Source organism: Peromyscus eremicus, chromosome 1, assembly GCF_949786415.1.
Source record: "Peromyscus eremicus chromosome 1, PerEre_H2_v1, whole genome shotgun sequence".
In the NCBI taxonomy this organism is placed as follows: domain Eukaryota; kingdom Metazoa; phylum Chordata; class Mammalia; order Rodentia; family Cricetidae; genus Peromyscus; species Peromyscus eremicus.
Genome location: NC_081416.1, coordinates 155,074,419 through 155,099,284, shown reverse-complemented (window position 1 = coordinate 155,099,284; position 24,866 = coordinate 155,074,419). Strand labels below are relative to the sequence as shown.

Sequence of the window (24,866 nt, the reverse complement as noted above, 5' to 3'; positions counted from 1 at the left end):
ACTTTTGTCTGTGTCAGTTTCCTATCTAAGGTGAGAAGTCATTTGTTCACGCCTCCCCAGGAATACAACACTGTTGTTTGGACCTCTGCTATGGATGTGCATCCCACATACTTTTCACCACTCAAGGGTTCAGCATTCCAAAGGAAAGGGTAGTGTGCAATCCAGAATGGGGAAGATGGCCTAACACAGGGTGATCTAAATTTACTGTTACCTGAGTTTCCATATGAGTTCTGTGAAAGGCATAGATCTAAGAAAGAAACAACTGGCTGAAGGTGCTCAAAGGCTGAGCAATGCCATTATCCTGACAAATAGGAAAAGAAACCTTAGCTTCAGCAGAGAAGGCTAACTGGGTTCTTAGCCTGAAAATGTCCTCAAAGACAAGGCAGGAGGTCTTTGAGGAAAGGGCATCTCCTTTAAGTTGGCCTTCATTGCAGAAATAATGTACCAAAAACAAATAGCCAGAAACAATGAACATGGTTACCAAGCCTTCAGACAGTGCTGCTGATCCCAGGTACTCCTTTTCTGGCTATGGGCATGGTAACTTAGGTTTCTACCACTGTGATAAAACACTAACCAAAAGCAATTTATAGATGAAAGGGCTGATTTGGCTTACACAAACTAGGCCGCAGTCAACTGAGGGATGGCAAGACAGGAACCTGGAGGTATGAACTAATGCAGAAGCCATGAAGGAATGCTGCTTACTGACTTGATGCATTCCCCATGTAACCCTCAATGAAGGTTGGCTCCTCTGGATAGATTCATCAAACCCCTGTACAGCAGCTCAAGCTCCAAGAGTCTGATGGAGCAGGCAGCTGAGCTGTACCCTTTGGCATCTCTTTGGTTGTTTCATGACTTCTATACAGGGCTTCATGTCCTAGGAGTAGTCTCTTGTGGAAGCATTTGTAGTCCTTGTTCTTCCTTCTTTCAAAGTCAAGTCCGGGTTGATGTAGGCCAGCCACTCTTGCTCCTTCAAGATTTTCACTACCTGCTGGCACTTCTTGAGAACAAGCATTGCCAGAGATTTGCCTAGAACTGGCTGGCATCCTTATGCTTTTCTTCTTTGAACAGAACTATCAGTTTGGGCATGAGTTTCTTCTGTGAGGTCTGCTGTATGGTATGATCTTTGCAGCATACCTTGTCCCAGACCCGCCAAGGTTCTCTGCTGCTAAATCCTAATGCGGATGCCGAGACTCAATAGGCTCTCCTGGTGCCTTAGTGTTCCTGTTGGGGGAAGACTGGGACCCCATCGCTTATCTCTAGTCCGCCTGCAACAGACCCACCTTCTGGTCTACCAATTGCTTGGCCTTCCACCCGTAAGCAGCAATTGGTGAGTGATCCCTCTCAGTTGTCTTACATGCTTCCTGAGTCTCTGGCACTCTTGGAGGTTCGAGGTACCCACCTCTGACCATTTCCCTTGGGTAGGGCTTGGTTTTTGCCTTCTGGCTTCATTCAAAAGTCCTGGTACCAGGCACGTGTGTCTCCTTGGGCTTTTAGCCCTGGCTCCTGAAATATATGGTGACAATCTCCTGTTCAGCTTGTCCTTCACTCAGCCCTAAGTTTTAGGATGCCATGGACTTCAGGCCTTGGACTTCTCCCTCACCTATGCAAACTGTGTCATTGTCTTCACCTCCATGTTCTCCTTTAGGACACCTTTTGGAGAAGCTGACCTCTACACCTAGTGTAGGTAGTGGCACCTGTCTTTAATCTCAGCACTCAGGAGGCAGAGGCAGGCAGATCTCTGTGAGTTAGGGGTCAGCCTGGTCTACAGAGTGAGTTTCAGGACAGCCAGGGCTATACAGAGAAACTCTGTGTTGAAAAAAACAAAACAAAAAAGTATATATATATAGCTTGTTATAAAGGTCTACTGAGATTAAGAAAAGCTGATTTAAAGTGTATGTCTAACTACTTATGTCTTTGCTAACTGTTTAACACCAAGCTGCTAGAATATTTAGGTAAGTAACACCGTATGTTTGATAAATAAGGTATATTTGATAATCAAAGGTTTATAAATCCTTGAGTTCTACTCAGATTCACAGCAATTTTTGTCTAGTTTATAATGGTGCACTATAAAAGGATCAGTAAAGTTGCCAGTCTATGGACTGTACCTATGATTAATAGTGTTATTTTGATACTGGAAGAGCTTCAATTCAAAATATTATTTTTAAGCCTCAACCTAACAGGGATAGAATGTAAAGTCCTAGTCTTATAAAACTGCTAATGATAATTAAGAAATTAAAGTTAATTGTTAGTCACCTTTTAAATGATCAAATTATTTAATGTGTTCAGAACTATCCTTATTTAGCCTCTTTTTTATGTTTTAAAAGTTAAGCCTAAAGCAAGTAACTAAATCAGGTATACTTAAGAAAGAAATGGTCTTCAAAATTTTCAGAGATCTACTAAATATGGCATTTAAAATGTTTAATCAAAAAGCTTTTTGTGGGGGCTGGAGAGATGGCTCAGCAGTTAAGAGTACTGCCTAACCTTCCCGAGGTCCCAAGTTCAATTCCCAGCACCCACATGGTGGCTCACAACCATAACAGGATCTAATGCCCTCTTCTGGCATGTAGGTATACATGCAGAGCACTCACACATCAAATATAAATTAAATAAAAAAAAAAAAAAAGCTTTTTGTGAAAAAGAGCCATGCCAGCTCCTGGCAGCATCCCGGACAGTCTACAAAGATGGTGTACGCGGAAGAACTCCACTTGGAGCTTGCTTTAAATGTGGCAAAGCTGGCCACTGGGTAAAAATCTGCCCTTCACCTCGACTGCTGCCAGGACCCTGTCCAAACTGTGGACAAGCAGGACACTGGGGAGTTGAGTACTCTGCTTTACATAGACAAGGTAGGCCAGTCCCCAAAGTTTCTCCTCCACAGGAAAGTCTGCTGGGTCTTCTGGCCTGGTGGCTGAAGACTGATGCTGCCTGAGACCTCTGCCCCCAATGACCACAGAGGAACCTAGAGTGACTGTCCAAGTAGCCAGAAGTCCCTGTCATTTTCAGTAGATTAGGAACCTGCGTGGTCTGTACTTCCTGCTTACTCAAGTAAAATTCACCCTTCTCAGATCTCTGATGGTGTTGACGACTAGGCTAGCAACAGCTCTGTCAGTTTAAGGCAGCAACCGAGGTTTCAGCTGTCTTCTCACTTCTTTTCAAATGTAAAAGTCAGGCCTCAGGCCTCACTCTTCTAAAGCTACTACTAGGTCTAGACACAGTTTACCTTGCTATCAGACTCCAAAAAGAGGTAAACTACAAAATGATTTCAAAGTAACTTTTTACTATTTCTTTAAAGGAACTTGCTTTAATTTACAATGACTGCTCTCAGTAATCAACCACCTGTGTCTTGTGAGGAATGATTGGATAGAAAAAAGGTGTGAAGTTTAAAGCTTAGGAGTGAAGGATCTGTCTTAGTTAGGGTTTCTATTGCTGTGAAGAAACACAGTGACCACTGTAATTCTTATACAAGAAAACATTTAATTGGGGGTGGTTTACAGTTTCGGAGATTTAGTCCATAATTATGGCGAGAAGCATGGCACCATGCAGGCACCATGCAGGCACACATGGTGCTAAAGAAGAAACAGAGTTCTACATCTTAATCCAGAGGCATCAGGAAGTGAACTGTGTGCCACACTGGGCAAGCTTGACCATAGGAGACCTCAAAGCCCTCCCCCACAGTGACACACTTCCTTCAATAAGGCCACACTTCCCAACAGTGTCACTCCCTATAGGCCAAGCATTCAAACACATGAGTCTATGGGGACTGGGCCTATTCAAACCACTACAGGATCTAAGAAAATGTTTTAGGGTCTAAGAAGGTGTTAAGGTAAGTAAACGCAAGTCATGTAAGGTCAGAAAACATGAAAGCTCAAGTTATAAGAGAGTGATTTAAGATATTTAAAAAGAATGAAAAATGCTCTAGAGTTCTTTCCGTCGATATGCTACTGTTGTATTAAGACTTCAAAATTCAGAGTTTTAACATTAATCAATGGAATTCTGATAAGCTATTAATCTACCTCTGGTAAGTGCTGACAACTATTATTACAGTCACAAGCTCAAAATTTTAAATTTCCTTTGGTTGTCTTCTAAGTATAGACTTAAAAGTGCTTCTCATTGTGCTAAAAAACGCCTATAATCTATATACATGCAGTCTTTTGGTAGAGATGCAAGAGGCCCAGCTGTCATGGTCTGTATTCATTCTGAAAATCAACATCAAGTGAGCCTTTGTCCTCTCTGTCCTCTCCGAGCTTACCTTAAAGAGTGTTCATGCTTTAACCCAGAATCATTCCCAGGCTTCCACTATAACAGTCTGCAGCCTTTTCTCCAATGTGGATCTCAGCAGAGTACAAACAGTGAGGATGATAACATGTCTAAAACTTGTGGGTCTGCAGCCTTTTCTACAATGTGGATCTCAGTACAGAGTACAAACAGTGAGGATGATAACATGTCTAAAACTTGTGGGTCTGCAGCCTTTTCTACAATGTGGATCTCAGTACAGAGTACAAACAGTGAGGATGATAACATGTCTAAAACTTGTGGGTCTGCTGCCTTTTCTACAATGTGGATCTCAGCAGTGTACAAACAGTGAGAATGCTACATGTCTAAAAAAATTTCTTTTTTTGTAAACTTAGAAATTTTCTTGTAAGCTTCAGAGATCTGGCCTGAATCCACCTCTCATGGTTCAAATGGACTCCAGATAAGTACTCCTGTCAATAACAGCCTGTTTCTCTACATGCCAATTCCTGAGGGTAGGATCTCTTCCCTTTTCCCTGTTCTTTGGACTCCCCTCCCTCAACTACCAGGATCATGGACCTAAAAATTTCAAATGTATACCTAAGGAAAATATTCTTGCTAAAACTCCTTAACTTTCTTCTTTTGCCCCTAATATATATCTGATCCACCATTCTGCCATGTCCAGGTGTTCCCTCAAAATCTGTAACCCTCAGCTTCAAAGCAGCTAGCCCCAGGTGGCCCAGCCTCACAGACTGCTTCAACTAGGCCTGCACTTTCCTAGCCCCAGATGATCCCATAGAGCCTGGACAGTGGGTGCTCTTCCAGGACTTGGCTAGCATCCCAGCTTTCCTGGGTCCCTAAAGATGTCAACACCCCCAGACAACAGGAAGTAGTCTAAAGAGCATGGTGCCCTCATTCCTGCCTCACCATCACCCCTTCCTATTTCCTCATCTTTTATAATAAACAAAAGGGAAGAATGTTAGAAATTAAACACTCTTCCAGCTTGCCCTTAGGGACTCAGCAGCTACATCATCACTAGTCACCAACCCTTTCAAGGGTCCTTTGTTAGCATTTCCAGCATCTTTAGGCACTTCCAGGGTTCTATGGCCGCACATGCGCTGTCAGTATTCTGGTGCTGAGACTCAATAGGCCCTCCTAAAGCCCCAGGGTGCACTGAGACCCTGCTGGACCTGGTTCATCTTCGACAGCCCACTGTTGTTGTTTGCTTTTTGCTCTTTTTTTGGGGGGGGGGGCTGCCACACAGCTCCCAAATAAATCACACAGAGATGAATTCTTACTTATGAATGCCCAGCCTTAGCTTGGCTTAGTTTCTAGCTAGCTTTTCTTACCTTATATTATTCTGTCTACCTTTCTCTGAGCTTTTCCTGTTCTCTTACTTCTGTAAATCTTACTCTTACTCCGTGGCTTGTTGTGTAGCTGGGTGGCTGGACCCTGATGTCCTCCTCCTTCTCTGGTTCCTTCTTCTCTCTCATCCCTCCTCTCAGATTTCTCCTTCTATTTATCCTCTCTGCCTGCCAGCCTTGTCTATCCTTTCTCCTGCCTTGCTATTGGCCAGTTCTTTATTTAGACCATCAGGTGTTTTAGACCATCAGATTGTTTCACAGAGTTAAACAAATGCAACATAAACAAAAGTAACACACCTTAAAATAATATTTGACTACAGCCCACATTTCAACTACCTGGCTACCAGGCCTCGCCACACAACACTGGCTGCTACAGTCGGTGGGCTTTCCCCCTCTCCTGATCAGCATAAACGTTTCCCCGGGAATGACCGTTGGTTGTCTGGCACCCCACCGGTGTTCTTGGAAGCTGAGGAACCCCCAGCCACCACCTTAAGGGCTATAGCTGGTCCCTTTCACTGACAATCATCTCTGGCCATCACCCACAAGTGAGGCCCCGTTTTTTGTCTCTCGGATCTTCTGTCCCTAAGCCCCTGCTCTTTGAGTGACAACTCAATGGACAGTTTGTGCCTTTCCCATGTCTTGGACCCCGTGTCCCTCGGGCCCCTGCTCTGTGAGTGATGACTCACTGAGCAGCTTGTGCCTTCTCAATCGATCCTCTCTTAAGCCACTGGATCTGATTTTTTTTTTTTTTTGGCTCACTCATGGGGAATAAGCCTACCAGCAATATAAGCCCAGCATCTCAGAGGCTGGAGAGATGTCTCAGTGGTTAAGAGCACTGACTGCACTTCCAGAGGACTTGGGTTCAATTCCCAGCACCCACATGGCAGCTCACAACTATCTGTAACTTCAGTTCTAGGGATTTAGACTCTGATACCTGACACCCATGGCAAAATACAAATGCACATAAAAGATAAATAGATAGATAGGTAGATAGATAGACAGATAGATAGACAGATAGACCAATGCACATAAAATATACATACATGGATGGATGGATGGACGGATGAATGGATGGATAGATGGATGAATGAATAAATAAACAAGCCCAGCATCTCCTCTGGGATGCCTTTTAGAAAACCTCAAACCTCTATGCTTAATGCCCTAATTAAAGGCTTCTAAACTAATCACCTTTGCATCCAAAAATGGCCCAAATACTCCTTAGAAAACTAGTTAAAATGGCCGCCTAATGGCACTTTAGAGTCATACTTTATGGGAGCTTTCTAACTTTTGCCAGCAGATGGGTAGATGAAAAGAGTTGCCTTAAATACAAGCTTTATTTTACCTAAGCTCCAAACCCTGTCTGTGCTTCCTGCTCACCGGCTCATGTGCTCCTAGCTATACAATCTGAACTAGAGGAACCCTCCCCCACTACTCTGGACCCTGCTAATGAACCTCCTGCCCTTTCTGACCTCAACATACAACTGCTCCCTCAGCTCCTCCACCCTCTCCCTCCTCTCCAACCATGTGACTTTGGCACCGATTTCCACTCCTCCTGTCACGCGTTCTTGAGCCACTAAGGAACCCCTGGCCACAGTTTTTTCTCCCTTTGCAGTAGCAAAACTCTCAAATAGAAAAGAAATTGGGTTTTTATACCTCTAACATGAAAGAATTCCAATATATTACCCAGTCTCACCTTTCATTATACACACACACACACACACACACACACACACACACACACATGATACTAACAATCTACTTCCTGAGGAGAGCAGGCGAATTTGAGATCAGGAAAGAGTACACACTGACAAAATTCACCAGACTAATGCAGTTCATCCACCTGGGGCAGAGGCGGTCCCTGATCAAGACCTAGATGGGAATGTAACACCCCACCCCAGGAGGTGCTCTAGCTAGAGACCAAATTACAACCAGCCTCCTGGCAGATCTCTGTAAGGCTGCTCTTAAACCAGTGAACTATAAGAAATTCCAGGAAATCGTTCAGGACAGACAGAAAAATCCATCTCAGTTTCTACAATGTCTCACAAAGGCCCTCTTACAACATACTAACCTAGACTCTGAGAACCCAGAGGGCGGACAGCTCCTTATGACCCATTTCTTTTCCCAGAAATTACCCGACATTAAGACCAAGCTTAATCATCTGGAGAGAGGGTCCCAACCCCACAGGCAGAAGTCTTAGTGCTGGCCTTTAAGGTGTACCATGGGAGAGATGAGAAAACCTGTAAACAAAACTACCAAATGCTGTCCAAAGCCATCTGACTGGCCTCGGCGACTTCCCCAGGCTCCCTTGCCCCCTGGGGCTCGCAGACCACTGGGTCCTTGCTTCAGTTGTGGTCAGGAAGGTCACTGGGCCCAGGCTTGTCCTAATCCCCTCAGGCCACCTGGGCCATGCCCAAAGTGGTACCAAGAGGGACACTGGTCAGCTGACTACCCCTGTGCACCTCGTGGCATGGGAATATCAAATGCAGACCACCCTCCAGCCAACCTTGCAAGCCTGGCCACTGAGGGTGCTGGGGCTCTCTTGGCGTGACCACTGTCATCTCTGACAGGGAGCCAAGGGTAGTCAGCACGGTATCAGGGCAGTCCATTTCCTTCCTTCTGGACATCGAGGCCACTTACCTGTGCTGAGGGAATTTTGAGGACCCACCTCTCCTACTTGTCTCCTTTTTGTTGGGGTAGGGCACAGACCCCACCACTCACTTGCATTTTCAGGGGTATCCCTCTCACCCATTCATTTTTGGCTGTGCCAACTTGCCCTGTACCTTTAATGGGAAGAGAGTTTTTAGCCAAAGTGGAAACTTCTCTCTCTTTTGCTTCCCCCATTTGCCTGATCCCAGACTTGCCAGCAGCTCCTCTTCTCCTCATCCTCCTAGTCATCCCTCCTACTGGCTCCACCATGCCACTTCCTCTGCCAGCTCCCAGGTGGACCCCCAGGTCTGAGACACTCAAAACCCTTCTGTTGCTAGGCACCATTCCCACTGCCATCCAGTTACAGGACTCTACCCAGAACATCACTCAAGCCCAGTAGCCTCTCTCACTGCAGAGCCTTAGGGGACTTAAACCTATTATTTCTGACCTTCTAAGGAAAAGGCCGCTTTGCCCTACATCTTCTCCTTTTAACACCCCTACATTTGCAGTTAAGAAATCTAACGGAACCTACTGCCTGGTTCAAGACCTCCAGCTCATTAATTCTGCAGTGGTCCCCCTCTATCCTGTGGTCCCTACCCTCACACACTCTGCTCCACCGTCCCCTCAGAACCTCCCATTTCTCAGTTCCGGATCTCAAGAACACTTCCTTCCCTATCCCTCTCAGCACTCAATCTCAAAATACCTTTGCTTTTTCACCTGGACCGACCCCGACCCCACCTCTCCACACAGCTCACCTGGACTGTCCCTGACACTCACCTCTCCACACAGCTCACCTGGACTGTCCCTGACACCCACCTCTCCACACAGCTCACCTGGACTGTCCTACCCCAGGGACCCAGGCACAGCCCATAGCTTTTTGGCCAGGCCCTAGCTTCTGACCTTCTCTTTGTCTCTCCCCAAATCTAAGCTCATATAGTATGTGGATGACATTCTACTTTGTAGCCCATCCTTACAAATTAGCCAAACTAACACTTCTGCTCTCCTAAACTTCTTGTCCAGCCAGGGCTAAGGAGTCTCACCTTCCAAGATCCAACTGTCCACTCCTCAGGTTACCTACTTGGGTCTAACCATTACCCCAACCCACAAAGCCATTACTTTGGCTAGAAAGCACCTAACCCAGTCTCTTGCAGTCCCCTCTACTAAAGAAGAGATTTTTATCATTTCTGGGAATAGCTGGCTTCTTACATTCCTGGATCCCCTCCTTTTCCCTCCTCACTCACCCTTTATACAAGGCAGCGCTTGGCCCTCCACATGAACCCTCCTCCATCCCATTACTAAGCCCTTTCAGAAGCTCCAACAGGCCCTCCTCCAGGCTCCAGCCCTTCATCTTCCAGACCTAACTAGTCCCTTCTTCCTCTATAGAACAGAGAAAGAGGGATATGTCCTTGGGGTCCTAGACCATCCGCTGGGACCCTCCTTTGCACCTGTAGCATACCTGTCAAAAAAACTAGAGCTCACCACTCAGGGAGGGCACCTTGCATACGAGCTTTAGCAGCTGCTGAGCTCCTCATTCGGGAATCAAGGAAACGAACCTTTGGGTCACCCACCACTATCTCTCCCCCCACAGCCTGTCCCATCTTTTAGTTTATAAAGTCTCACAAACTCTACCTCCTTCCCGAGTTCTCTCTCTCCAAGCGGCACTAGTGGAAGAAGCTACACTTGCTTCCAATCTTGCCCACCCCTCAGTATCTCAAACCTCCCTCTTCAACCCCATACTGACCACTCCCCATCCCATTCTTGCACTGGAATCCTAGAAGATCTACTGCCCCATCTTCACACACCCAGGAGGGCACACTGCCTCAGGCCACCTATACCTGGTACACAGATGGCAGCTCCTTCTTACATGAGGGGACCTGTAAAGCAGACTACGCCACAGTGTCAGATCCTGAGGTGGTTGAAGCACAGACATTCCCTGCCCACACGACTTAACCAGCAGGCTGAACTCCTAGCTCTCACCTGTGCCTTCCAATGAGCACAAGGACAATCTGTAAATGTTTACATAGACTCCAAATATGCTTTACATAGCCTCCTGTCCCATGCTGCCATTTGGAAAGAGTGTGGACTATTTACAACAAAAAGAGGATCCATAACTAACTCAGGTCAAATTATGGCCATGCTAAAAGCCTCCCACCTCCCCAAAGCTATAGGAATTATTCACTGCCAGTCTCATCAGACCGACAGCTCCATCATCTCTAAGGGAAATAACTGAGCTGACAAGTCAGAGCAGCAGCCCTCCAGGGCCCAGACTCACCTCACCCACCACAGCGAGACCATACACTACAACCCACATCCTCACAGTCACCCCAACACTCTGTCCTATCCACACCAGCTCTTTCATCCTAATAGCCAGGCTCTGTCTCATTTTTAAGGCTCACTTCCAGCCCACCCGAGGGCTTACATTTTATAAAAACTATTACTGCCTCTTGTAAACTTTGTCAAAGGTCAGACCCTAATATCAAAATATCGTAGCACCCCTTTTCCTACCCACCAGGCTAGTGGCTTCCTCCTGGGGGACTGACTGGCAACTTGATTTTACTCACATGCCTACAGTCAGATTAAGTATCTCCTGGTTTTAGTAGATACGTTCTCAGGCTGGGATGAAGCTTTTCCAATTACTAACAAATAGGCTCAGACAGTCCTGACTTCCTGCTCCAGGAGATTATCCCCCAGTTTGGGATTCCCACCTCTTTCCAGTCAGACAATGGTCCTGAACTCACCTCCCAGATCTCCCAAACATTATCTACAGCTCTTAGCATCCCTTGGCACTTTCATAGTTCATATCATCCTCAGTCCTCAGGAAAGACAGAACGAACTAACCGCTCCTTTAAAAATATTGCTGTCACAATGTCACAGGAACTTCACCTTGACTGGGTAAAACTCTTCTCAGGCTCCAGTCCCTCCCCAAGTGACCCCTTTCAATCGCACCATTTTAACTCATGTATGGGAGGGCCAGTTCTAACCCCAGACCTCCCATCCAAAGCCTCACCTCTTCCTGATCACCTACTGACCCCCCTACTCCATCATCTCTGTTCCCTCCTATGGAACTTTACTGACTACTCCCTACCCCAGCCATATGCTAACCCCTGCCCACCCCAAATTAACATCGGGGGTCAGGTCCTTCTTTCTCCCCTAGACCAATGCCCCTCACCCCTTCCCCCTAAATGGCAGGGCCCCTTCAAAGGTAATTCTTGTAACTCCCACAGCTGCTAAGCTTGAGAGCCTTCCTCAATGGATTCGCCTATCTCACCTCAAATCCTTTACTCTCCCACCTCAGGATAATCTTTCCTCACGTACCATAACCCAAACAGGGCCTTGTTCTCTTAAGTTCCAGAGGACATCAATATCAACTACCCTGTCTCTAATTCCAGAAGAATGAGGCTTTATCCCACAACCATACTCAACTCAACTGGATTGGGAACCCCATACGCTTTCCTTCCTGACCTCCCTCTCCGCCTTCTCCTGTCTGCTTCATCAATTTCCAATACCATATTCAAAGTCTCTAATTTAACTAACTAGCTATTGTTACAGGACTACCAACCATTAGCCACAGAGCTGGAGGTGTAAAGACTGTCAAATGTAGCCAGGTGGTAAGAAACAACAACACCCCAGAGATATTCATACCCCATACTTAAAAGGGAGACTCACAGAACATATTTTAATATAGCTCTTTATTATTGACTACTCTCAGCAATCAACCACCTGTGTCTCCCGAGTGTTCAGGTGATACCATGATGATGGTAAAGGACAGGTGCCTTAAGGTTTGTTTAGATGGAGATAAGAAAGCTTAACTGGTAATGAGAGAATAAAGCACAATCCAAATTCCTATCTCTCTTGGTATGTGACTGTCCATAACCATTAGAATTCTGATAAGCATTAATCTAGCTTGAGCACAGTATTAAACACTATACTCTACCACTATATTATCATAGCCACAAGCTCAGGACTTTAAATTCCCTTGGGTTGCTTTTTAATGTGTCTAAAGCTTATCTTTTTTAAACTTAAGAATTCTTGTAAGCTCCAGGGAGTTGATTTGGATCCCCCCCCTCCCAAACAGGCCAGACTCACTCCAGATAAGTACTATCCCACGTTTCCTTGGTCTGTGGATCCCCCCCCCCCCAATTACCAGGATCTAAGGAAAATTCTTCCTAAACTTAATTTTATCTTCTGCCCTGCCAAGCATTTTGCCAGCTCCACAGTCTGGAGGAGTAAAGTAAAAGAGGCAATACCCCAGCTTTCTCAAGTCCCCCAAAGATGACCAACACCCACCAGGTCAGCAGGAAGCAGATTCGAGAACTTGGCACCCTCACTGCCGTCCACTGCCTCCCTAACTTCTCACTTCTTATAGTAAATAAAAGGGTGGAATGTCAGCATTTCCAGCATCTCTAGCCGCTCACAGAGCCCCACTGCCATGCACGCACTGTCAGTATTCAGGCAAGCCCAGGGTCTTGGGCTGTGCGCTGCCATGTAATCTACGCACATGTTGTGTGGCTGCGCAACCTTTGTACACACGCGCTAAGACCCCCTTTAAAAAGCAGGCTCCACCCAATTCACACTCTCTCCATCATGTCTCTTTCAAAGCCAGTCTGCGCAACCCTTCCCCTTCTTCACTTCCTACCAAATAAACTCTTAATGTGGGTTGTGTTGTACTTTGTGGTCTGTTCTTGTCGCCAGTAAATACAACATCCTTGTCGCCAGTAAATACAACATCCTTGTCATCCCAAATCATTTATCTTGTTTGCTTTCTCTGTTTTCCGGTCTCCCTGTCCATTTCTCTCTCCCTCTCTCTCTCTCTCCCTCTCTCTCTCTCTCTCTCTCTCTCTCTCTCTCTCTCTCTCTCTCTCTCATGGCTCCACTCAGAAACAGCCTTATCACCCTCCCCCCAAACTTCTTATATGAGATCTGTTGCATGGTGTGATCTTTGCAGCATACCTTGGCCCAGACCCACCAAGTTACTCTGATGCTGAACCCTAACATTGGTTCCACACTAAATCCCGATACTCAGGAGGCAGAGGCAGGCGGATCTCTGAGTTCAAGGCCAGCTTTGTCTACAGAGTGAGCTTCACGACAGCCAGGGCTACACAGAGACCCTGTCTTGAAGAAAGAAAAAAAAAAAGCAAGAAAAAAATACACATGTATTATTTTTGCACACGTTTGTCTATGCAAGTGTGGAAATCAAAGAACTATCTGAAGCAGTAGGTTCTCTCCTTCCACGATGTGGGGAGCCAGGGCCTGAACTCATGATGGCTTGGTGGCAAGCGCCTTTCCCCACTGAGCCATCTTGCCTGCCCTACTCTGTTTTAAGTCAGCCTCCTGGGGACTCAAGAGCTACTGTTTTTCCTGACTAGCCCTTGTTCCAGCTGGGTTTTAGATAAATGGTTTTGCAATAATCTTTGCAAGCCTGTCCTGACTTCCTGCAATGAAGGACTATAATGTGAAAGTGTAGGAAGCCAAATAAGCCCTTTCCTCCCCAGCTTCTTTTGGTCACGGTGTTTCCTCAGAGCAATAGAGATCCTAACTAGGATACTGACTTTCTTCAGCTCCCTGGGATACGCAGTAGGTGACAAATAACCGCTGTTCTTTCCACCAATCAGGACTAAGCAAAGAGCACTTAGCAAGTTAATGGGTATGACAAGGCTTTATCATAGAGACACGAAAGAGAAGACAAGTTTGTCAGAACTCACTCAATTATCATCTCAAAGTAAATTACAATTTCTAAACAGTTATTTGTTCCAAGGAAAACAGTCACTTATAACAGCAAAAAAGACAAGCACGAGGCAGGAGAGTGTCTCTGGGAGGGGAGTCAGTATTAGAAGCCACCAGCCCTACTGTGAAGCCCACACCAGCCTTCAACACACTTGATTCCTCAACACTGACGGGCTTGTGCTGGTCAGGCCATACTGGGCATGGGGTGGCTTCGGAAGGGGCTCAGCAGGGCTAACGCTGATAAAGAACCGTGATACAGCGTGGACGCACTACTGTAAGCTGTCCGTCTGCTAATTGCAGAGCAGCCAGCTACTCAGAGGTGGAACTGTTTCAGCTGGTAGTCTAATACAGGAAAATCAGAAGCATGGGTACAGACAGTTTTATGGACTGCACAAGTATCAAATGAAGTTACTCTGCTGTTAAGAGAACAGGAGGCAGACCCATTCATCATCAGAAAACTGGGAAGGAAAGCAAGCGCCACCCACCAAATCAACAGCCATAAAATGTATAAAACTCTACCTAACACAATTTAAAAACTGTCCACCTCACTGAGGGACCAGGATGAGAAGACCCCTTACACCGGAACTAAGAGTTAACCGACCCCACCCTGACACAGCTGAAAGCCTACTGGGGACTTCCTGGATATTTACTGTCTTAAGAGAATGGAGGTTTGAAATAACAAACAACGGAGGTGAATTCTTCCTGCTTATCATTAAACAAGTGTTTCAGTAAACAACTCAAGTCAGGGGACACACACCAAGCAGCCCCACCCTTACTTCACACAGCCGTTCTTCTCATCACAGTCCTTCTTTTCAGTCAACCGGAGAGGCTTCTCACTTGGCTTCTGGGTAAACCCACTGGAAACCAAAACACATGAAGAGATGTATTCGTGAGTTCAAACAGGCAACTGCCACTAGTGGTTCCCATTAGAACGGAGATGCTAGGACCCTGCTGCTGAGGAACCACAGAAACAGTTGGAGGGCAGGGTCCTGTCCTTGTCCTTGTGGCTACTCAGAGTTGAAAGGTTTCATTTAAATCTGGCATGGCTATCATTTTAAGTTGTTTTACCATGTTTAAGGCAGGTAATCCTCAATTGACAAAGGACTTCCCTGTCTGTATTTCTTACAGTCTGCCTACTCCATTCTTGGAGGATTATTTGACAAGAACCCACTTGGAGACAGAACAGTTTCCATTAATTGTTCCATTAATTGCTTCAAAACAAAGCTGAGACTGGGCTGGAAACTTTATCAAATGTGTTCAAACCACAAATAACTATTTCCTGGGGAAATTTTAAGCAGCAGTGGTTAGGAAGCACTTAATCTACCTAGATGCGCTTCTGTGAGAATAGAGGCTAAGCACTGCCTATGGACCCTTGCCTGGTACTGGCCACAGCCTCTGCTGCTGAGACTGGTTTAGTTCTACAATAGAAACTGGTCAGGACCAAAGCAATCACGGGGCAAGAAATACCCTGGCAACAAACAGAATTCTGGAGACTGCTTCATCTTCCCCTCCTCTGTCAAGCTGAGGGTAGCCTAGATGCTCAACTGCACTGCAAAATGTAGGTATCCAGACTGCCCTGCCATGCAGAGAGACAGGAGGCAGGGCCCTGTGGCCCAAGCCTGAGGAGTTCACACTGTTTTCTTCTTGTCTCTGTTCTCTTCTGGTCCCGCCCCAAGGCCACCTCCAACCCTGCAGCTATCAACAATATGTCCTACATCACAAAAGAAAACCCATCAGTGAACTGGCAGAGTCCCAGGCTGAGCACAGGTAGACCAATCCCAGAGCCACTCACCGAAGTCCTGCAAAGAGCTGACACCGCAGCCACCCCCAGAAAGTGGGACAGCTTTCCTCTAATTTCACCGATACTATCCCATGCGTCGTAAAGAGGACAGGGTTACAGTTGGAGACTTGGGAGATGACAAGGAGCCATCCTTAGGCTTCTCCAAATGTGTAACCTGCCCAGCTATGCTGCTGTGGCCTGCATTTACACGTCCTTCACATCATGGCCACTCTGTTCACTGAAGGGGCCTTATAGATACCAACCAGGCAACAAAGGGATTCTAGACCAACTACCAGCTTTCAGTCCACTGTGTTGCCAGCTAATCAGCTGTAAAAAGAATTTTTCCTTCCTTTAAAGTAGTGTATTTTGAGCCAAAATTTCCAAGACTACCTTTTTTTTGTTGTTGTTGGTGGTGGTGGTGTGTGTGTGAAGGAGATATGTCTGTCATCAACCTTTTACATACTTACTGTACATGTGACCTTCTGCATTTGTGGACTCCACATTTGTGCAATCAACCAATCAGACTGGAAATATTTGGCAAAAACAAACTGCCTGTATTAAACATGTAGATTTCATTCTTTGACATTATTCCCTAAACAATATAGTACAGCAACTACTTATATAGTATTTGCATTGCATTAGGTAGGCATTAGAAGTCATCTAGAGATGACTTAAAACATACATGAGAATGTGTAGATTATATGTAACTATGATGCCACTTTTATATTTGGATTTGGGCACACACAGCTTGATAGTCTCAGTAGTCCTGGAAATAAGTGCCTCTCCCCCAACGCTAACATGAAGAGATGACTATGTAAAGCTGTATTATACTGTCCTATAGATCTAGTCTGCTAAACTGATTTTTCAAATCATACCTTGCTGCTGGAATATCTGGATCAGCATATATGGTTATGCCTCTTTTTGTTGGCCAGTATACTGAAGACTCAATACACTGTAAGAAAGGGGAGGAAAGAGGGAGTAAGGGAGAGAGGGAGGGAGGAAGAAAAGGAGAAAACACACACTTTTAAGATTTATATTTTTGGAATCAAAATGTAATGGAAATTATTTTCATCAACAATCATTCCAGACAGTTTTCATGCATGTATGCGCGCGCGCGCGCGCGCGCGCACACACACACACACACACACACACACACACACACACACACACACACGGAGAGTCAAAGAATGCCATCACTATAATCATTAGATTAAAATGTCAAACAGCAGGCAATTGGTATTCACATGAGTGTTTAAAATGCCCTATAATTACTTTCATTTGTCTTTGTCAAAAGAACTCTAAGGCACATTAGAAGTGAAATTAATTATGTGAATGTCCCCCAGATCCAGACAGTCACACATCTGTGTTTAGTGAGCACAACCACCTTTTACAGAGCACTTACAACTCCCCAGAAACAGAAGCTCAACCAGCAGGAGGCAGCTACCTTGCCCCATCAAAGCAAACATACAAAGTACATTCTTCATGGGTTTTTAAATATGAAACACACTTTCTGTTCATAATGGAGTATTAATGTCATATGAACTTTATATTCAGTGAACATTTAAACATACAACCTTGTTTATGTGTTTTAAAGGGAGGCACTGCTGCTTCTTCTCAAACATAATTTTACGTGAGTCTCTCAAGGAATCCTTATATTTTACAGCTTTATCTGCAAAATGAAGATAATAAAAAGCTACCTTGAAAACTATTTATATAAAATTGGACAATAAGAAAAACAAACATTGTTACAAAATCTCAACACATGAATTATTATCTAACAGATTTAATATTAAATTTATAGGGATAAAAATTAAAAATCTTGCTTTGTGACTGACAGGACAGCTCATCAGGTAAAGGCCCTTGCTTCCAAGCCTGATAACCTGAGTTTGATCCCCAGGTCCTACATGCAGGAAGGCTATTGTAAGTTGTTCCTGACCTCCACAGGCACCCATGGCATATATATGCACACATTCACATGCACACACACACACACACGCTAAATAAATGCAATTCAAAATTTTTTGCTTCAATTGTTTTTTTCTAAAATGTGGTAGAAATTCATATACCAATTTACTAAGAATTTTCCCAACTTGGCAAGCTGTACTTTTCAAAGGAGGCCACAATTATATATCCAACATACATGCTCTTTCTACAATGTACAGGACACCAACCTCTGCAAAAAGAAAAGAAAGAATGAAAAGAAAAAGAAAGAAAGAAAGCCAAGTCCCTAAACTGAGCTCAAATTCCCAAGCAGCCAGCTATCTGGGAACTGCCAAAGTAAAAGCAGCTGCCGACCCCAGACTCCTGGAGACTGCAGACGTAACCAGCCAGCTGGCTGTAGACGACAGAGCCTGCAGTTTCAAACACAGCTGTCAAACTTTCCATTCCGCCCCAACAAAACCCCTTCCCCTTTCCTATCCTTAGCTACAGAAGCCCCAGCTTGAAACCTAGAACCTGCATGGTCACTGCGCCAGATCTGAGATGCCACCTCTCAGGTTAATTAAAGCTGCTCTAGCTGTTGAAGTTATCTAAACTCTTGTCCTTTATTTCTTTCTACAAATTTAATTCTTATGCAATGTAACTGGCAATCACTAAGAGACAGGATCTATATTCCTGTCCCACAGACTGGCATAGGAAATTCCAAAGTGGAAAAGCAAACAGAAGAAAAAACTGTTCAAACAGAAATATGCAAGAACTATTTGTATCAGTCTGAGTAAGCTGCTTAAACAACAGAAACGTATTTTCTTATAGTTCTGGAGGCTGCAAATCCATGATCAAAGCGTTGACCACTTTGGTTCCTGGGATGCTATCTTCCTGGTGTGCAAGTGCTGGGGACCAAGTCAGTGCTGGTTTTCTTTTTGTCCTAAGGGCTGGGTGTCTATCAGGGTCGGGCCCCATCCTTCTGGCATCACAGACTTAGGTCTCCTCATGAAGACCCTGTTGCAGACATAGCCACACTGAGAGGACTGCAGCATACAGACTCTGAGGACAAAGAATTCAGCCCACAGCACAGTTTTTGAAAAGAGCAACAAAATTGCTAAGGCTCTAACTCAGGGGTTGGGGGAAAGGAGACTAAGAGGGAAGCAGGGAAAGGACGAGAAAGGAAAGAAGGCTGGGCCTACTGATCTGTGACACCTAGAGGCTAATAAAGCATATAAGGAAGAAACGACACCAACGCACACCTCTTTCAGAAGACAGAAGCAAAGGAGACACTTGCTAGCTCATTCTCCAAGACCCTCACTATCCTGATGCCCAAACCAGAGAACAGCATTTCAAGAGAATGAAGGCCCATTATGTCTTACGAACACAGAGGCAAAATCCTTTAAAAGCAATGACAAACCAAATCAAACACTATATAAAAGATGCCACTAAAGAATGGAAACAAGCCATACACTAGAAGAAAATAACTGCAAAAGATCTATCTGAAGAAAGACTATTATCCAAAGTAGATAAAAAACTCTTAAAGCCTGCCAATCAAGAGAATAAAGAACCCACTTCTGAAACAGACAAAAATGGGCTGAGGTTTAACAAAGCTCAGTGGCAGAGCGTGTGTGAGGCCCTGGGATCACTCTCCAGTGTACTCAGAGTATGATTTTGTGCTGGCTATGAAAGAAACCAAACTGGCAGGAATTACCTAGTACTGCAGCAGGTGGCCCTAGGTCACTGACAACATCCTTACACCATGTGTGCTGGAGAGACTGTGCCAGAGAATCTAAGCCCTGTGAGTCTAAAAGAACATACAATATTTCAAAACTAAAACATGAAATAAAAAAGAGCGCATGCCTTTAATCCCAGCACTCAGGAGGCAGAGGCGGGTGGATCTCTGTGAGTTCAAGGCCAGCCTGGTCTACAGAGTGAGATCTAGGACAGGCTCCAAAGCTACACAGAGAAACCCTGTCTCAAAAAACAAACAAACAAAAAAAGAGTCCTTATTATTTACTTCTGCTCTTGCTTATGCAGGAAAATTATAGGAGACCTAGCAAGGGATAGCAGTGTGAGGGACTAAAATTGGATGCAGAGAGGTACACTTAAAATTGTATCCATGGTCCACACTAACCAACATTTGTAATAAAAAGCTCTCTAAAGTGTCTGAAAACTATTCAAAACCTTTGTTCAACTTTGTTGAAATCTTTAAACCACATATTATTTGGACTTTTGAAAAATGTAGCCCAATATTAATATAAAGTCAGAATTTCCTGGTCTCATAAATACAAACAGTAGCATCTCCAGGACCACAATACCCATCAGAGGCTCCTAAGAAGTAAACTAATTATTAAACGGAGTCTAAGCTTCTGTTTCCAAGTAGGAAGGAGCTTAGACAGAACTTGGTGTGCTGAGGATGAAGCAACATGAAATACTCACTTTCCGTTCCATGACAGTCTTTTCCTTGCAAAAGCATTGGCCACAGAGTAAGTGACGGGCTGAGCTTACTGGAGCAGGGCACCGAATTGAGACTGGGCCTGGGTTTCTCAAAAGTATCGAGGTTTTTACTCCCCATGGGTGACACATAATAAGCAAAGTTCTTTGCAACCAGATCATCATTTACACAAACCTATGAAAATGTAAACATTTTATGAATTACCATTCGGATGGGTGTAGTCAATGTTCACAAAGTCAATCAATATTTCAAACTCAGCCCAAATTCCTGAAAAATGTTTTATGGAGCATAATTTGACGGAAATTCCTGCTATGTTAGCACGCCCTAATGATTTTCATGAGAAAATAGCTATAAGCTGTAGGAAATCAAGATGTACCTTGGAGGAAGAGGAAGCTAACTCCATCTGGCCAGGCACAGATTTGGTGGGGGACCACTAAGCATAAAAGGGGAAACTGAAAAAACTAGATCCTATCAAAACTTAATGCTTTGCCTGGCAGTGGTGGCGTATGCCAGGCTGCAAAGCAATAGGGTAAAACAACCAACACTGACTTCCGGTCTCTACACATATTCACGAACAAGCAAGACGGGCACACACACTAAATAAATTACAGAACTAAGAATGCTGTCTAAATAAAATGATCAGGTCAATTTTTTGTTTGTTTTTTTCCAAGACAGGGTTTCTCTGTGTAGCCCTGGCTGTCCTGGAACTTGCTCTGTAGACCAGGCTGGCCTTGAACTCACAGAGATCCTCTTGTCTCTACCTCTTGAGTGCTGGGATTAAAGGTGTGCGCCACCACCACCTGGCTTTAGGTCAATGTTTTTAATACCAACAGAAGAGGCTAGGAATGCGGCTGAAAGGGAGACAGAGTATGAGCCCCAGCATGGCCCCAGGTGTCTGTCTCTCACTAGTACATGTGCACAGACACACACAGACATGGAAGAAATGACTGAAGGAATAGTCCTACCAGCTTCTATTCTAAGCTAGATCTTCAATGGTTAAAGTAACTCCCACTGTGTGAATTAAAGTAAAGTTTAAAATAAGGATAAACATTTCCAAAATACAAATCTCGCCAGGTATGGTGGCCCATGCCTGTAATCTCTAGCACTTGAGAGCAGAGGCAAAATTAAGAGTATAAAGTCATCCACTGCTTGGGTGACCAAGGACCTGAGACTAGATAGCCCAAGGACCTAAGGTAAAACCAAATACTAGTGTTCTTTTAAAAACTGCAACGAAATGACTCCTAATGATATTCTTCTACACTCATGAAGCAGTGCCTTGCTCAGCCATCAGCTGAAAAGCTTCCTCCTGCAGCAGACGGGAACAAGTGCACTGCCCCACAGCCAGACAGTGTGCAGAAGAGTAAGAGGACAGACCTTGGAACACTCAGCCCTAAATGGGATGACTATCAAATCCCTCCTCTGAAAGCTCAGGGAACCCTGAGGAAGAGGAGGCAGAAAGAGGGTAAAGAGCCAGAGGGGATGGAGGACACCAAGAAAATAAGGCCCTCTAAGTCACCGTGACCAATGTACATATCAACTCAAGAGACTAAGGCAGCATGCACACAGCCTGCATGGGTCTGCACCAGGTCCTTTGCATATACATTATGGCTTCCAGCTTAAGGTTTTTATAGGATTCCTGAGTGTGGGAACAAGCGAGCCTCTGCTTCCTGCACCTTCTCCTGGGCTCTTTTCCTTCTGTTGGTTTGTCCTGTCCAACTCTGATGTGACAGTTTTTGTTTTATCTTCTTATATTTTATTTTAAAAAAATTTAAGGTCATCCTCAGCAAAACTGAAAGTTCAAGGATAGCCTGGGCTACACAAGACTACCTCAAAAAACTAAAACCAGAAAACAACCCTCTCCTCCCCAAATTTTTCACTTACTTTTTCATTTTTTATTGTTGCATAAAGGTAAACCTCAAAGGTATCTTCTTCCACAGCACAAAGTTTCGCCTCCACTTGGGTAGTTGCTAAATGGCAATAAATGGACATACAAGTGAGCTGACACTAAGGTTTGTTTGGTTTTGTTTTAAAGCAAGCACAGTTTCACTAGGTAACTGGTAACATTTAGGCCTTTCACATCCACTCATACTTCAGAACAGTCCTAAAAGGTGGCACAGCACAGCAATACTGATGACATGCGTTAGGAGATACCACAGCATAAACAGTGTCGGAACAGGGTCAAAGGAATGACACACAGTCAACAACGCCTTGGGGAACCGTCAGAGGCTTCAGGAAAAAAGACAGAGAGGGGGCCTTTTACCTAAGATGCATTTTGTTCCCTGGATTGTTCTTAGATGTGATTTCATGCCTCCTGTGACAAATGTTTACATTCAATTTATAAGACATGTTTATTCTTGTTGGATGTCAGAACACAGCTATAGAACCAATCTGGTCAGTGTATCTGAATCTGGATATTGCTTTCTGCCCTGCTTTTGTGCTTTCTTAGATATTATCTATGGTACATGCTAGGCAACTGTGTTTAAATTGTTCTGTCCTGAGAAAGTTCTGGGAAAAGGTTGCTCTGTTAATATTAGTATGTGCTTACTTGAAGTTATTTGCATGATTTTCTAATCATGTTTTTCTGAACTCAGCCTTCCTTGGATTACTGCTTTTTTTGTTACATTCATGTGTAAAGTACACTGAAACTGAAGTAACGTATTTACAGCAGTAGACTGTAGTCCACCCTATTCTTTAAGGTCTTCAAATCCCAGGTCTCGCAGACAGATCTGCATAGGTTGGCAAAAGTCGACAAAAACAATTTACATACTTTCAGTTAGCAATAACTGTTACACAACAAATGTACACTTATTATCCCTTGTTCCTAAAAGAAGTCAGGCTTTTCACCAAATGCTGGATCAAGAAACTCCACACACATTCTCTTGGTATACCCTCGGCATTTAAAAGCAATCTGAGAGAGAGGCAGGGCTGTTATTGTGAGAGGGGTCCTCTACACAACCAGCCAGCTTTTTATTTCAGCGGACAATTACTGACATCCAAATCCACCTGCAAAATTATAGGAACATAATCAAAGCGACACCTGGCATGGAAGGGGCTCCGAGTAACTTAAGGAGTGCCAAACCGTCATGCATGTGGATCTTAGACATCTGGCAACAGAAGTGTAAGCCACCATATGTATTAATTCTGCAAACATACCCTGGCCTTACCTCTTAGAATATTCTGAAAGTACTGGATAGCTGCACTGTCCCATTTTGTGGCAGGTCTGGAACAGCAAACAGATCAACTTCATGAAGTGAAAACCACAGGCTAACAGCACTGTCATTTTGTTAGCTGGATGACGGGTATTTCCCACACTAACTATCAAGCATCCAACACAGACAAGGAGCCTATGCCCGCTCTGCTTCGGGGTACAGACTCCAGCTTTATCTGACAATGCCATCTGCACAGCTCAGACAGGTACAGAGGCCCTGCTGAGATGACACTCCTCCCATTCCAATCTATGGCACCTTCTGTCACACCACTGTCCCCAGTTACCTGCAACAAATCCATTTTCCCAAACAGAGTCCAAGCTCCTTGGAGAGAGAGCCCAAGTGTGCACCATCCATCATTGGCTGCCACAGAGAATGGCACTACACACTGCTCAACCAACCCCAGAGGCAGCCCTGGGAAAGCCAGCTACTCTCTCTGGGTGGCCCTCACTCCGAGGCTTAGTACACTGGAGTTTATTTTATTTTACTGCTTTTTTGTTTGTTTGTTTTTTGAGACAAGGTTTCTCTGTGTAGCTTGAGAGACTGTCCTGGAACTTGCTCTGTAGACCAAGCTGGCCTCGAACTCACAGAGATCTGTGTGCCTCTGCTTCCCAAGTACTGGGATTAAAGGCATGTGCACCACCACAATCTGGCTTATTTTGCTCTTTTTAGAGATCCTTTACAGTTTCCTGAAAGTAATATGCTTATTCTCTCAGTAAAAAACAAATATATAGTTCTGAATACCAACCATGTCCAGGCATTAGCCATGTAAATCACCTTATTTAATCTTTAAAGCAGGTATTGGAGGGCAGCGGTGGCAGCTTTAATGACTAAAACCATTGGAAACATGGGAGTTCTTGTAGTAAGTGTGTAAACTGATGACATGACTGCTCCTAGGTGTGGTTAAGGAGAAGGGTTTTTGTAGCTAGGAGGGAGAGAACAGCCAGAGGCATCTGGAAGAAGAGACAGAGAGAGAGAGAGAGAGAGAGAGAGAGAGAGAGAGAGAGAGAGAGAGAGAGAAAGACTGACATGGCTAGAGCTATCTGTAGAGAGGAGAGAACAGAAAACAGGAAGCAATGAGAAGCAGGAGCAGAGCCTAGAGAAAGGCGGCGGCGGCGGCGGCGGCGGCATAGCCAAAGCAGCCGAGGTTTAGGAGAGTGAGTGGTGGGCTGAGTGGAAGAGAACGCTGGAAGGAGTTGAGGGGAGGGGAGGGGAGGGGAGGGGAGGGGAGGGGAGGGGAGGGGAGGAGAGGAGAGGAGAGGAGAGGAGAGGAGAGGAGAGGAGAGGAGAGGAGAGGAGAGGAGAGGAGAGGAGAGAGGAGAAGGGCTAGGAGAGAGAACCCTGAAATGTGTAACAGAAACCGTGGTACTGAGCGAGCCTGGAGGCTATCAAGAGCTCTGATATGCTCATAGGCACCATAAGTCCTGGCTGCCAGAAGTAAGGGAAGTGACTCCTTTTAGTAGAGGGGAACCACTTTCACAAGATCCTAAGGAATGCCGGATTTCATCTAACCACCAGAAATCCTCCTAGTCCAGGCTGGG

The 24,866-nt window shown here is 44.8% G+C and overlaps 1 protein-coding gene across 2 annotated transcripts in view; it reads right to left on the bottom strand.

Annotated features, from left to right (window-relative positions):
- The window catches only part of Tdrd12 (tudor domain containing 12), an 88,385-nt gene that overhangs the window by 33,840 nt on the left and 29,679 nt on the right, over positions 1–24,866 (bottom strand). For both annotated transcript variants that reach the window (XM_059274875.1, XM_059274868.1), the window contains exons 5-10: positions 23,284–23,339; positions 22,001–22,086; positions 20,104–20,293; positions 17,316–17,410; positions 16,617–16,693; positions 14,738–14,818 (exon numbers count right to left, since the gene is read on the bottom strand). In XM_059274875.1, the coding sequence (XP_059130858.1) occupies positions 14,738–14,818; positions 16,617–16,693; positions 17,316–17,410; positions 20,104–20,293; positions 22,001–22,086; positions 23,284–23,339 (585 nt within the window). The remainder of the gene's footprint in view (positions 1–14,737; positions 14,819–16,616; positions 16,694–17,315; positions 17,411–20,103; positions 20,294–22,000; positions 22,087–23,283; positions 23,340–24,866) is intronic.